The sequence below is a fragment of the Urocitellus parryii genome, chromosome 11 (assembly GCF_045843805.1).
Source record: "Urocitellus parryii isolate mUroPar1 chromosome 11, mUroPar1.hap1, whole genome shotgun sequence".
Lineage (NCBI taxonomy): Eukaryota > Metazoa > Chordata > Mammalia > Rodentia > Sciuridae > Urocitellus > Urocitellus parryii.
Genome location: NC_135541.1, coordinates 72732667 through 72747349, shown reverse-complemented (window position 1 = coordinate 72747349; position 14683 = coordinate 72732667). Strand labels below are relative to the sequence as shown.

The 14683-nt window shown below is 36.6% G+C and overlaps 1 protein-coding gene across 3 annotated transcripts in view; it reads right to left on the bottom strand.

Annotated features, from left to right (window-relative positions):
• Rpap2 (RNA polymerase II associated protein 2) overlaps nucleotides 1-14683 on the bottom strand; it is a 114031-nt gene that overhangs the window by 10745 nt on the left and 88603 nt on the right. For all 3 annotated transcript variants that reach the window (XR_003302065.2, XM_026403085.2, XM_077803680.1), the window contains one exon: nucleotides 581-730. Coding sequence is in view for 2 of the 3 variants with exons in the window: in XM_026403085.2 (XP_026258870.2) it covers nucleotides 589-730 (142 nt within the window). In the remaining variant the exon portion in view is untranslated. The remainder of the gene's footprint in view (nucleotides 1-580; nucleotides 731-14683) is intronic.

The window sequence follows — 14683 nt, the reverse complement described above, 5'->3', positions numbered from 1 at the left end:
AGGAAAGAGCTATCTATCTGGGAGCAGGATTAAGATTCATCAAAGCCAGACATGTAAATTCAATTGCTTATCTGTACATGAGATGACCAAGTTACTGGCTGGGTAGGGAGTGATTTCATTCAAAGGGGTAGCAGGATGAGGATGTTCACAGTGGATCACTGCAGTAGCTGGTTGAAGTAAATTGATACTTCCTGGGAAGGAACTTATCAGATGGGACATGTGGGATGGCCTGGGCTTTAGTAGTTGATAGTGGAATTTCCTGGAATGAAACAGAACTTCTATGGCCTAGAAAAGAGAAATGGCAATAGTTTGGGGCATAAGGTAAGAAAAGTAGATAGAAGTGACTGATGCAGCTGAAAACTAAGACATACCATGTCCTTCAGTAAGCATCTTGAGGTCTGTACTTGGTTTTTAAAATTTCCAAAATGGGGTTAGAGGAGTGGCTCAGTGGTAGAGCACTTGCCTAGCATGTGTGAGGCCTTGGATGTAATCTCCAACACCATAAAAAAAATTTTCCAATATAAAAAGAATCCACATAGGCAATAAATGAAAAAAAAAAAAAAAGGAAAATAAAACTCACCACTCTGGTTAACAGCTAGTTCTAAATATGATGGTTAAACTTTCAAGGTCTTCATTCTTTAATTGTAATTCTTCAAGCAGGGTGGCTATGAACTGTGTAAACACCACATTTTTTGGAGAATGCTTCTGAATGCCAAGAATTGGGGTCAATCTGAAACAACCAAAAATACTAAATGTATATGTATGAAATGAGAGGTATGAAGGGACTCCCATCTTCAACATAACAAGGAGGATTTTGAGAGGATAATGAGGTTACTCTGATTTAATAACATTCACACAGAGAGAAAAGATCAAACATTGTTAAGTACAGAAAGAAGTCTAAAAGTTTGAATCTACTAATGTCCTCCTGCTTTTCATAATTTAGCAAAAAATATTAAAATTCTGTTTAGGAAAGAAAATGGATTCCATCCATTTGGGGAAGACAGGTTGTGGAGAAGGGTTTAGAGTTGAGTAGGATTTTAAAAACAGTTTATACTGGATTATACCACCTAGAAAAAGGACAATAAATAACGAACAAGTTTACCTTTTGGATGAAACCTGAATATTTTAACTTTTTAAAAAATATATTCTTTTAGATGTAGATGGACACAATACTTTTATTTATTTATTTTCATGTAGTTTTGAGGATCAAACCCAGTGCCTCATACTTGTGAGGCAAGGGCTCTGCCACTGAGCCACAATCCCAGCCCATATTTTAACTTTTAAACATAAAATGGATTAGGTCCCACAAGGCATTTAATATCAACTTCATATGGAACAATATACTTTTTTATCTAACCATTTCTGGTAAATACCCCTAAAGATTGACTTATGTAATAGAATCTTTGAATTAATTTTCATTGCTATATGATCAATAATCAAGATTTTTTTTAAAAAAGCAAGCAATACATGAGATTCAAAATTGTTTGATATACCAGTTCTCATCCCTTCCTCCACAAAGAACCAAAGTAACAGGTGCATAGCTGCATTATGAGGTGAGTGACCATGGCAGAACACTAGAAATTGGTAAGAGACTGGAAGACTGAGAGAGCTGAGAAAACCACAGACTAAGAGAAATGAAATACCCTGGTATCTTCACAGCTGGGAGAGGGGGAGTCTCTTTTGCAGGAATAAGAGTATAAAAGGAACTTCCAGCAGACTGTTTCATTGTGGATGCTGGCAATCCTATGTACTGGAAAGTTTACAATTATCATAGGTTGGCAGCCCACTTAGATAAATAACCTGAAATCTGCCTAGTAGCCTTGCTTTGGAAAAGGATCTCACCTCATCTCCCAGTGATGTCACAGAATGCTGTAGGCAGGAGCCATATTGATTAAGTGAACTATGTCTGAGTCTGAACTGCTATAGGGGTTAGCAACCTCTGTACATTCCCATCCTTGGTGCACTGTTTGGGGCTGAGGGAGAAGGCAGTACTGCCTTGTGAATCCAGTGTGCCTTAACAGAGTGAGTGGGACCTAAGCCTGCTGGATGCTCTGTACTATAATAGAGGATGGGCGTTGTAATGCAGACAATGGAGGGTGCCACTTTTGAGAAGCAGATCCAGGTACTTGCCCTCTGAGACTAAGGGTGGAGTTAGCTGCGTGTGGAGTTGGTGTCTACTTTGTTCCTGCTGCTGCTCCCTACTGTATAACACTTAGATGCCTGTTACTGACAGGACGGGAAGGGAACCTTATGATTTCTACTTCTACCCTGCCCACAGGGGCATGCTGTTGCCCTACTGCCAGGGCACACATGGCAAAAAGGGCACCTGAGAGGAATTTTGCCCAGCTCCATCCACGATTCTGCTCCCTGGTAGGTGCTGTCACCGGAGTGAGTAGAACACCATACTACTGCCACCACCCCTCCTATGTAATTCTTGCCACTGCCCTGTCACCACACCTTATCTATCCATGCACTGTTGTAAGGTCTGGGTCTAAGTGCCACAGAGGGGGCACTGTAGTTCCCACCACTGAGAGGAAGCATCTGGACCTGTACCTATTTGTTGGAGGACAAGTGCTTTAGGCCCCTCACAACTGCTGGGGCTACCAGTGCCAGAGGCCCTTGCTAGCAGCAAACCCAGCATCAGTAGTGCCTGAAGAAACCTCCATCGTCTGATAGAAGCCATTCCCACTGTAGGAATAGACACATAGCACCCCACATCCACCTCTGTCTGCATACCTGCCTGAACTGCCAGAGTATCCCCACTTGCATGGCCAAAGAGACAATGGGTCTCTCTGACTCTGCTGCAGTACATGTTGTGCCCAATGTCATCAATCACAGTCGAGTAAGTTATAGGGACACTATACTATGGTGCCCAGACAAAATCAAAGACAACACTGTGTGACAGATAAACCAATACATATGTTCCAAAGAAAGCCCTTAACTAAGAAGGCTACCCCACAAAATGCTTGGAGATGTCTAATCTACTGTACACACAAATATCAACATAGGAGCATAATAGGAAAAAAACCAGAGTAATGTGACATATTTCAAAGAACCTAACTCTCTAGAAATAGAGCTCAAGAAATTAAAATGGATAAAATGCCTGGTAAAGAATTTAAAAGAGATTGATAGAAGTTGGTGGAATAGTGAAGGTTACTTTCCTAGCTGTTCCATGGCATGAAAACAAGAATGCAGATAGGCAGCTTCTCAGTAAGATGGGTAGGGGAAAATGATGAATCAGCAGAAAGAGAAATTAGGAAAACTATCCCATTCACCACAGCCTCACAAAAAGAAAAAATACTTGGGAATCAATCTAATAAAAGAAGTGAAAGACTTTACAATGAAAACTACATAACACTAAAGAAAGAAATTGAAGAAGACCTAAGAAGATGCAAAGATCTCCCATGTTCTTGGATAGACAGAATTAATATTGTTAAAATGGTCATACTACCAAAAGCATTATACAGATTTAATGCAATCAATCCCCTAATTTGGGGGAAGATACTGACGTTTATATACAGGAAGTTTATAGGACATGAAATAGACATGAACAAAAAGATCTTCACCATATTATAATCAAACTGAAAAAAGTGTAAGACAAATAATTTTAAAATCGGAAAGAGGAAAGTACCAAGTCATATCTAAGGATATCCCCCTTGTGCTAGTCAGCTTTCTTTTACTGTGACAAAATATCTGAGATAATCAATAATGGAAAAGATTTATTTTGACTCATAATTTCTCTTGCTTTGGGATTGTGTAGGTATAGTACATCATGATGGGAGTGCATGGCAGCAGAGGCCATCGTTGGTTGGGAAGCAAACATATGAAGGGCTAGGGGTCTTAATACCCCTTTGGTAATAAATCATTCTATAAAAAACTTAAAGTTAGGGTAATGATGTTGATCTCATTCCACTGTCATTATCCTAAGTACATGTATGAAGACATGGATGGTGTGAATATACTTTGTATACAGCAGAGATATGAAAAATTGTGCTCTACATGTGTAATATGAACTGTAATGCATTCTGCTGTCATATATAACAGATTAAAAAAATTCAAAGTTAAACTATACTATATGGAGAAATATTGGAATTAAATGATACTGTAAAGAAATGGACTTAATAGAACATTTCAGTCCATCTAATAGCTGCAGAATACATATTCTTTTCATTAGCACCTGGAACTTTTTCTAGACCATTTTGTTAGGCTGCAAAATAAGTCTTAACAAATAATAAAAAAAAATCACATCCTCTATCACAATGAAATAAAAAGTTTAACAAAAGAAATTTCAGAAAGTATACACATGCATGGAGAATGAACAATATAATTTTGAATGAACAGTGAGTAACTAAGGAAATCAAAGGGAAATTAAAAATATATATTAAAAAAAAAGGAAATGGAAAATGGAAACAACATACCAAAACTTATGAGGTGGAGCAAAAGCAGTACTAACAGGGAAAAGCTTATAGCAATAAGTGCTTAAAACAACAACAACAAAAGATTTCAAATAAACAACCTAATGATACATCTCAAGGATTTAGAAAAGCAAAACAAACGAAGAATAAAATAATAAAGATCAGAGCAGAAATGAGACTGAAAAACAATAAAACAGATCAATGGACACAAACAGTTGATTTTCTGCAAAGATAAACAGAATTGACAAAACACAACTGACAAACCTTTAAGTAGACTAGCCAAGGGGGAAAAAAAATCTCAAATACTATTAGTGATGAAAAAGGAGAAATTATAAGACATGCCACAGAAATAAGAATTATTATGAAAAATGATATGCTAGTAATCTGAAAAACCTAGAAGAAATGGACAAATTTCTGGACACACATGACTTATCAAAATTGAACCATAGGGCTGAGGTTGTGGCTCAGTGATAGAGCACTTGCCTCACACGTGTGGGGTACTGGGTCTGATCCTTAGCACCACATAAAAATAAATAAATAAAGATACTGTGTCCATCTACAACTAAAAACATATTAAAAAAAAAAACTCAACCATTGGCTGGGTTGTGGCTCAGCAATAGAGCGCTTGCCTAGCACATGCAAGTCCCTGGGTTCGATCCTCAGCACCACATATAAATAAAATAAAATAAAGGTATTGTATCCAACCACAACTAAAAAATAAATATTAAAAAAACTGAACCATAAGCACATATAGAACCTGAATAGATCAATAACACATAATAATATTAAATCAGTAACAAAAAGTCTCTCAACAAAGAGAAGCCCAGGATCAGACTGCTTCACTGCTGAATTTTGCCATAGTTCTTTTCAAACTATTCCATAGAATTGAAAGAGAGGAAACTCATTTTATGAGGTCAGCTTTAGGGTAGGGGTCAGGGATGAGAAATTAGGAAAACTATCCCATTCACCACAGCCTCACAAAAAGAAAAAATACTTGGGAATCAATCTAATAAAAGAAGTGAAAGACTTTACAATGAAAACTACAGAACACTTTTGGAAAGCAGTATGGAGATTCCTGGGAAAGCTGGGAATGGAACCACCATTGACCCAGCAATCGCCCTTCTCGGACTATTCCCTGAGGACCTTAAAAGAGTGTACTATAGGGATACTGCCACATCAATGATCATAGCAGCACAATTCACGATAACAAGATTGTGGAATCAGCCTAGATGCCCTTCAATAGATGAATGGATAAAAAAAATGTGGCATTTATACACAATGGAGTATTATGCAGCACTAAAAAATGACAAAATCATGGAATTTGCAGGGAAATGGATGGCATTAGAGCAGACTATGCTAAGTGAAGCTAGACAATCCTTAAAAAACAAATGCCAAATGTCTTCTTTGATATAAGGAGAGCAACTAAGAACAGAGCAGGGAGGAAGAGCATGAGGAAAAGATTAACATTAAACAGAGATGAGTGGTGGGAGGGAAAGGGAGAGAGAAGAGAAATTGAATGGAAATGGAAGGAGACCCTCATTGTTACACAAAATTACATATAAGAGGTTGTGAGGGGAAAGCGGGGGGGGGGGACAAGGGAGAGAATTGAACAACAGTAGATGGGGTAGAGAGGGAAGATGGGAGGGGAGGGGGGATAGTAGGGAATAGGAAAGGTAGCAGAATACAACTGTCACTAATATGGCATTATGTAAAAATGTATAACCGATGTGATTCTGCACTTTGTATTTGGGGTAAAAATGGGAGTTCATAACCCACTTGAATCAAATGTATGAAAGATGATATGTCATGAGCTTTGTAATGTTTTGAACAACCAATAAAACAAAATAAAATTAAAAAAAAGAATTTGAAGAAGACCTAAGAAGATGCAAAGATCTCCCATGTTCTTGGATAGACAGAATTAATATTGTTAAAATGGTCATACTACCAAAAGCATTATACAGATTTAATGCAATCAATTAAATCTGTATAAGAAAGAAAGAGAATACTATAGACCAGTCTCTGTGATGAACACAGATGCAAAAATTCTCAATGAAGTACTATCAATAGAATTCAGTAGCACATCAAAAAGATTGTTGTCCATGATCAAGTTGATTTCATCTTAGGGTGCAAGAATGGTTCAACATATGTAAATCTATAAATATTAATATATAGTCTTGCCAGAAAGAAAGATAAAAATCATGTGATCATCTCTCAATAGATGCAAAAAATAAGTTAAAAAAATAAAAGCACTTGATAAAATGCAGCATCCTTTCATGACAAAAGTCCTAAATAAATTAGGTACAGAAAGATCACACCTCAACATAAAAAAGGCTGTATATGATAAACTCATAGCCAACATTCATAACGAATGGGGGAAAACTGAAAGCATTTACTCTAAGATCAAGAACAAGATAAGGGTATTCATTCTCCCTGGTTCTTACATTCTATATAGTACTAGAAGTTTTAGCCAGAGCACTTAGGCAAGAAAAAAAAAATAAAAGGCTTACAAATAGGAGGGAAGAAGTCAAATTATCTCTGTTTGGAGATGATATTATTCTATATATGGAAAAACCTAAAGACTCCACCAAAAGATTATTAGAACTGATAAATTAATTCATTAAGGTAATAGGGTACAAAATCAATATACAAAAACTAATAGCTTTTTTATATACCAATAACAATTTTGTTAAGAAACATAAAGGTAATCCCATTTACAATAGCTACAAAAAATCCCAAGCCAAACCAAATCAAACCTAAAGCCTAGGAATAAATTTAACTAAGGACGTGAACGACCTATAAAATGAAAGCTGCAAAACACTGAAAAAAGAAATAAAAAACTAGAATGACCTATGTTCATGGATTGGAGAATTAATATTGTTAAAAATGTCCATACTACCAAAGAAATTCAATGCAATCCCTGTCAAATACACTGACATTATTTACAGAACTATTAAAAAAACAAAACAGCCATGAAGTTCATACAGTGGCACAACAGAACCCAAATAGCCAAATCAGTCTTCAGCAAAAAATAAACTTTGCAAAGCTGGAGGCATCATAATACCTGATTTCAAGACATATTACAGAGCCATAGTAATAACAGCTTGGCATTAGCATAAATAGAAACACATAGACCAATGGAACAGAATGAAGAGCCCAGAAATATACCCACCCATCTATAGCCAACTGATTTTTTGACAAAAGCATCAAAACCCAACACTGGAGAAAAGATAGCTTCTTCAAATGGTACTTGGAAAAACTGGATATCCATATGCAGAAGATTGAAAGTTGCCCTTAATTCTCATTCTGTACAAAAATCAACTCAAAATGGATCAAAGATTAGAAAAACAGGAGAAACATTTTAGTACTTCAGTATAGGCAAATATTTCTGGAAAGCTTTTGGGGAACAAATTCTTTTTTCAGAAAATGATTTAATATTTCAGATGCTTATTTAGCCTTGTTCACTGCCACTGGGCACATCAAATGTAAATAAAACTCAGATTTAAATCAATAAAGATCAAGAAATCAGAGTAGATCAGTTCTGCACTATTAAGTATAGAATTGGAAATGTTTCTAAGAAATAAAATTTCTTCTTTGTTTGGCAATTTTATATAGAAAGCAGAAGTAAAAGGAAAAAATTATTAGTATTATCCAAAAATGGCCAGACTTCCAGGGGAGGAGGTAAGATCTCCACATCTCTAAAAGTATCTTAGTAAGAAGAGGACAGTAAAGTAACTGATTCTTAATAGTCCAGTGAAACAGACTATTCTATTTGGGAAAACCCAGGTAGTGCCTGCCTTCTCTATTTCTCCTGTTTTTCTTTATGGCTAGGGGATGGAGTACCAAGTTCTCACACTTCATGAGCTTTGTATCCCCCACAAGTAGTTCATAATGGGAAATAGGACTCCCCTTTTTCTAATGCCCGGATTAAGACGGGTACTTAGGTGAACCTAGTAAACTGGCCAGCTTTTTCTGAGGCAAAAAGAAGCCAACTCTGACTACCCACACTTAGATTATATAAACAATTTAAAATGTAAATTGTAGCTTACCTACAATAAGACCTAAAATATTGGGGATAGGATAACATTGGCTAAAATAAAAACAAGAAGTCCAGAGCAGGCAGATCAAATGTGCCAGCTCTACAGAAAGTGAGCTTTTTTGTGTATTTAAAATGGTTTTTATTCATGGGCTGGAGTTATGGCTCAGTGGCAGAGTACTTGCCTAGCATATGTGAAGCACTGGGTTCGGTCCTTAGCACCACATAAAAATAAATAAATGTATTGTATATATCTACAACTAAAAAACTTAAAAAAATTATAGAGTTCCACAGCCTACAAAGAATGAAAGCTAGCATATTGGATAATAGCTTGGACATTTTGAGATACATTACTTAGGTTGAAAGTTCTGAACTGCTTCTGTCTTTGTGATCTTGGGGAAGTTACTTTAATTTTTTATACCTTTATTTCCTTGACAGGCATGTATTTACATGATACATCCAAAATAATTTCTTTCAAGTAGACTAGATTTAGCTCACATAAAAATTTCCCAATTACCTCTCAAAATGCCATTAGTACTTACCCCAATTTCCAAAATTAACCCTCAAACTAGAAATAAGAGATGATCACCTGACTTCTCAACCTGCATATCCGTTTTAAGAGCAAAAGAGAAGAGTTATAGAGAAAGCTTATAAGAGAACCCTCTGCCAAATTAGTAAACATTTTAGGTATAGTAACACTTCTTGGCAAACTTACAAGGCTGAAATGATTTTATAAATTAGTAAATTCATCATGAGATATATTCAAATTAACCTAAAAGTTTTGTTTATTAAGAAAAACTAGGGCTGGGCACTGTGGTATAGCCTATAATCCCAATGGCTTGGGAGGCGGACGCAGGAAGATTGCAAGTTCAAAGCCAGCCTCAGCAACTTTGCCATTCCTGTCTTAAAACAAAAGGGCTGGGGATGTGGCTCACTGGTAAAGCACCCCTAGGTTCAATCCCTGGTACAAAAAAAAAAAAAAGTTAATAAGAATCTTTACCTGATTTGGGGGTGGGGGTGCGGGAAGGAAAGCAACTATGTAATCCCACTCCAAACTCCTGAACAATTGGCTAACCCTGCTCATAAATCAAATACTCTTTTTTTTTTTAAATGAGCTTGGATCTGCATTGAGAATTCTGAAAACAGGATTCTCAGCAACCATTTCAATTCTTTAGATCTGGCTCCTGAGATGAAACCCCAGTCTAATGGCAGGCGCTAGGGAACTCTGAACACAAACTTTTTTTTTTTTGTTGTTGTTGTTTGTTTTTTATACTAGAGATTGAATTTAAGGGCAATTGACCACTGAGCTACATCCCCAGCCCTTTCTATTTTTTCAGACAGGGTCTTGTTAGGTTGCTTGCAGCTTTGCTAAGTTGCTGAGGCTGGCTTCAAACCTGTGATCCTCCTGCCTCTGGGTTAACAGGCATGTGTCATTATGCCTGGCATGTGCCATCATGCCCAGCAAACACAATTAGTTCTAATCCTTGCTCTGCCAGGGATGCTTGTATGATTTGGGGAAAGTTGAATCTCAAAATCTTAGGGTCTGTCTATAAAGTGGGTTAATAATACTTAAGTACCTTAAAATTATTATAAAATTCATATAGGTTACAGTAGATGATAACTTTCATTATGACAATGATTATAACACCAATGAACATTTGCCACACACTTCTTATTAGTACTTACCATGTATTATGTACTTGTTCTAAGCATCTTTAACTAGAGTGATGTGGAAGGATTTAGTTATGATGTCCATTTTATGTTAAGGAAATAAAGGTACAAAAATTAAAGTAACTTCCTCAAGATCACAAAGACAGTAGCAGTTCAGAACTTTCAGCCTAAGTGATGTATCTCAAAATGTCCAAGCTATTATCCAATATGCTAGCTTTTATTCTTTGTAGGCTATGGAACTCTATAATTTGATCTTCCAAGTCCTCAATGAACATGTAGAAGGAACAAAATGATTTAAATTTTCTTTAGAGAACTACAAATAAAAAACAATTGCAACTGGCTGGCAGGCAGAAGGAAGTGTTGTTAGATTAATTACACAGGTTTGATGTCTGTTGGAGACAGGAATATCAACTTGAGCCTGGAGATTTCTGCAGCAAGTCATCAAGCAGACAGACAGCAATCCTCAGGCATCTGGAACTAGGATTTCCTGAGTTCTAATATTCGAACTCTATGATTTGGATGTAAGGTATCCCCCCAAAAGCTCATGTGTAAGACAATACAAGAAGGTTTAGAGGATAAATGATTGGGTTATGAGAATCTTAACCCAATCAGTGAATTAATCCCCTAATAGGGATTAACTGAGTGGTAACTGGAGGTGGGTAAGGGTGTTGCTGGAGCAGGTGGGTCCCTGAAAGCATGCCTTTGGGATATATTTTATCTGGCAAGTGGAGTCTCTCTCTGCTTCCTGATCAACATGTGAACAGCTTCCCTCTGCTACACTCTTCTACCATGATGTACTATCTCACCTCAAGCCCCGAGGAATGAAGCCATCTATGAACTGAGACTTCTGAAACCATGAACCCCCAAATAAACTTCTTCCCTTAAAAGTGTTCTTTTTGTTCTTTTTTCACAGCAGTGAAAAAACTGACTAAAACACCTGGAAAGATAGGCAACGATATTTCCTTTCACTGTATTTATTCCCTTTATTTCCCTTTTACTGATAAGAATTCTTCCACACCCCTAGTCCTTAATATAGAATGTAAATGATTACAGAACTATATAAAAACTTGCTGAGAGTTATAAGCTAAGTTTAGGTATAAATGAATATATATATCCTCTATTAGTTCCTGTGTACTTCTTAAATGTTAATAATTCAGTGGGTTATTTTTGAAGTTACATAAAATTACACTTTGTTTAAAAAATTAGAAGCCAGGCTCATGAATATTAAAAATGGAGAATGTTTTGACAAGTTATAATCAAGAAAGATGCTGAGCCCTGAAAAAATTTATATATATATATATATATTTTAGTTTTAGGTTGACACAATATCTTTATTTTATATTTATGTGGTGCTGAGGATCGAACCCAGTGCCTCATATATACTAGGCGAGCACTCTATCACTGAGCCACAACCCTAGCCCCCCCTTGAAAATTTCTGAATTTTAAGGAGAATTTAATTATGATTTACAAAAGCACACCTTTTAAAAATTGGTGCATTATAATTATACATAAGTGGGATTCATTATGTCATATTTGCATATAACATAGTTTGATCAATTTCATTCCCTAATACCTACCCTTTCCCTCCTCTCCATGGATTTGCTTCTTTCCAAAGTAATTTACATTAACTTTTTTTTTTTTGTAATTGCAAATGGACAGCATGCCTTCATTTATTTATTTTTTATTTATTTATTTTTTTTTATTGGTCTTTTCATAACATTACATAGTTCTTAATACATCATATTACACGGTTGATTCACGTGGATTATGAACTCCCGCTTTTACCCCGTATACAAATTGCTGTATCACATCAGTTTCCCTTCCATTGATTGACATATTGCCTTTCTAGTGTCTGATGTATTCTGCTGTCTGTATTATTCTCTACTATCCCCCCTCCCCTCCCCTCCCCTCCCCTTTTCTCTCTCTACCCCTTCTACTGTAAATCATTTCTTCCATTTGTATTATCTTGTCTTGCCCCTCCTTTCCTCTTATATGACATTTTGTATAACCCTGAGGATCGCCTTCCATTTCCATGCAATTTCCCTTCTCACTCCCTTTCCCTCCCACCTCTCATCCCTGTTTAATGTAAATCTTCTTCTCAAGCTCTTCGTCCCTACCCTGTCCTTGTTTACTCCCCTTATATCAAAGGAGTCATTTGGTATTTGTTTTTTAAAGATTGACTAGCTTCACTTAGCATAATCTGCTCTAATGCCATCCATTTCCCTCCAAATTCTATGATTTTGTCATTTTTTAATGCAGAGTAATACTCCATAGTATATAAATGCCACATTTTTTTTTTTATCCATTCATCTATTGAAGGGCATCTAGGCTGGTTCCACAGTCTTGCTATCGTGAATTGAGCTGCTATGAACATCGATGTAGCAGTGTCCCTGTAGCATGCTCTTGTTAGGGCTTTAGGGAATAGACAGAGAAGGGGAATAGCTGGGTCAAATGGTGGTTCCATTCCCAGCTTTCCAAGAAATCTCCATACTGCTTTCCAAATTGGTTGCACCAATTTGCAGTCCCACCAGCAATGAACAAGAGTGCCCTTTTCCCCACATCCTCTCCAGCACTTATTGTTGTTTGACTTCCTAATGGCTGCCAGTCTTACTGGAGTGAGATGGTATCTTAGGGTAGTTTTGATTTGCATTTCTCTGACTGCTAGCGATGGTGAGCATTTTTTCATGTACTTGTTGATTGATTGTATGTCCTCCTCTGAGAAGTGTCTGTTCAGGTCCTTGGCCCATTTATTGATTGGGTTATTTGTTATCTTATTGTCTAATTTTTTGAGTTCTTTGTATATTCTGGTTATTAGGGCTCTATCTGAAGTGTGTGGAGTAAAGATTTGTTCCCAGGATGTAGGCTCCCTGTTTATCTCTCTTATTGTTTCTTTTGCTGAGAAAAAACTTTTTAGTTTGAGTAAGTCCCATTTGTTGATTCTATTTGTTAACTCTAGCGCTATGGGTGTCCTATTGAGGAATTTGGAGCCCAATCCCACAGCGTGTAGATCATAACCAACTTTTTCTTCTATCAGATGCCATGTCTCTGATTTAATATCAAGCTCCTTGATCCATTTTGAGTTAACTTTTGTGCACGGCGAGAGATAGGGATTCAGATTCATTTTGGTGCAAATGGATTTCCAGTTTTCCCAGCACCATTTGTTGAAGATGCTATCCTTCCTCCATTGCATGCTTTTAGCCCCTTTATCAAAAATAAGATAGTTGTAGTTTTGTGGATTGGTTACTGTGTCCTCTATTCTGTACCATTGGTCCACCCGCCTGTTTTGGTACCAGTACCATGCTGTTTTTGTTACTATTGCTCTGTAGTATAGTTTGAAGTCTGGTATCGCTATACCGCCTGATTCACACTTCCTGCTTAGTATTGTTTTTGCTATTCTGGGTCTTTTATTATTCCATATGAATTTCATGATTCTTTTATCGATTTCTACAAGATATGCTGTTGGGATTTTGATTGGCATTGCATTGAACTTATATAGGACTTTTGGTAATATCGCCATTTTGATGATGTTAGTTCTGCCTATCCATGAGCAGGGTATATTTTTCCATCTTCTAAGGTCTTCTTCTATGTCTTTCTTTAGGGTTCTGTAATTTTCATTGTATAAATCTTTCACCTCTTTTGTTAGGTTGATTCCCAAGTATTTTATTTTTCTGGGGGATATTGTGAATGGAGTAGTTGTCCTCATTTCCGTTTCAGAGGATTTGTCGCTGATATACAGGAATGCCTTTGATTTATGCGTGTTGATCTTATATCCTGCCACTTTGCTGAATTCATTTATTAGCTCTAATAGCTTCTTTGTAGACCCTTTTGGGTCTGCTAGGTATAGAATCATATCATCTGCAAATAGTGATAATTTAAGTTCTTCTTTTCCTATTTTTATGCCTTTAATTTCTTTCGTCTGCCTAATTGCTCTGGCCAGTGTTTCGAGGACTATGTTGAACAGAAGTGGTGAGAGAGGGCATCCCTGTCTTGTACCAGATCTTAGAGGGAATGCCTTCAATTTTTCTCCATTCAGAATGATGCTGGCCTGTGGCTTATCATAGATTGCTTTTACAATGTTGAGGTATGATCCAGTTATCCCTAATTTTTCTAGAGTTTTGAACATAAAGGGATGCTGTACTTTGTCGAAAGCTTTTTCTGCATCTATCGAGATGATCATATGGTTCTTATTTTTAAGTCTATTGATGTGGTGGATAACATTTATTGATTTCCGTATATTGAACCAACCTTGCATACCAGGGATGAATCCTACTTGATCATGATGTATAATTTTTTTGATATGTATTTGAATCCGATTCGCCAGAATTTTATTGAGGATTTTTGCATCAAGGTTCATTAGAGATATTGGTCTGTAGTTTTCTTTCTTTGAAGTGTCTTTGTCTGGTTTCGGAATCAGGGTGATGTTGGCCTCGTAGAACGAATTTGGAAGTTCTCCCTCTTTTTCTATTTCCTGAAATAGCTTGAAAAGTATTGGTGTTAGTTCCTCTTTAAAGGTTTTGTAAAACTCTGCTGTATACCCATCCGGTCCTGGGCTTTTCTTAGTTGG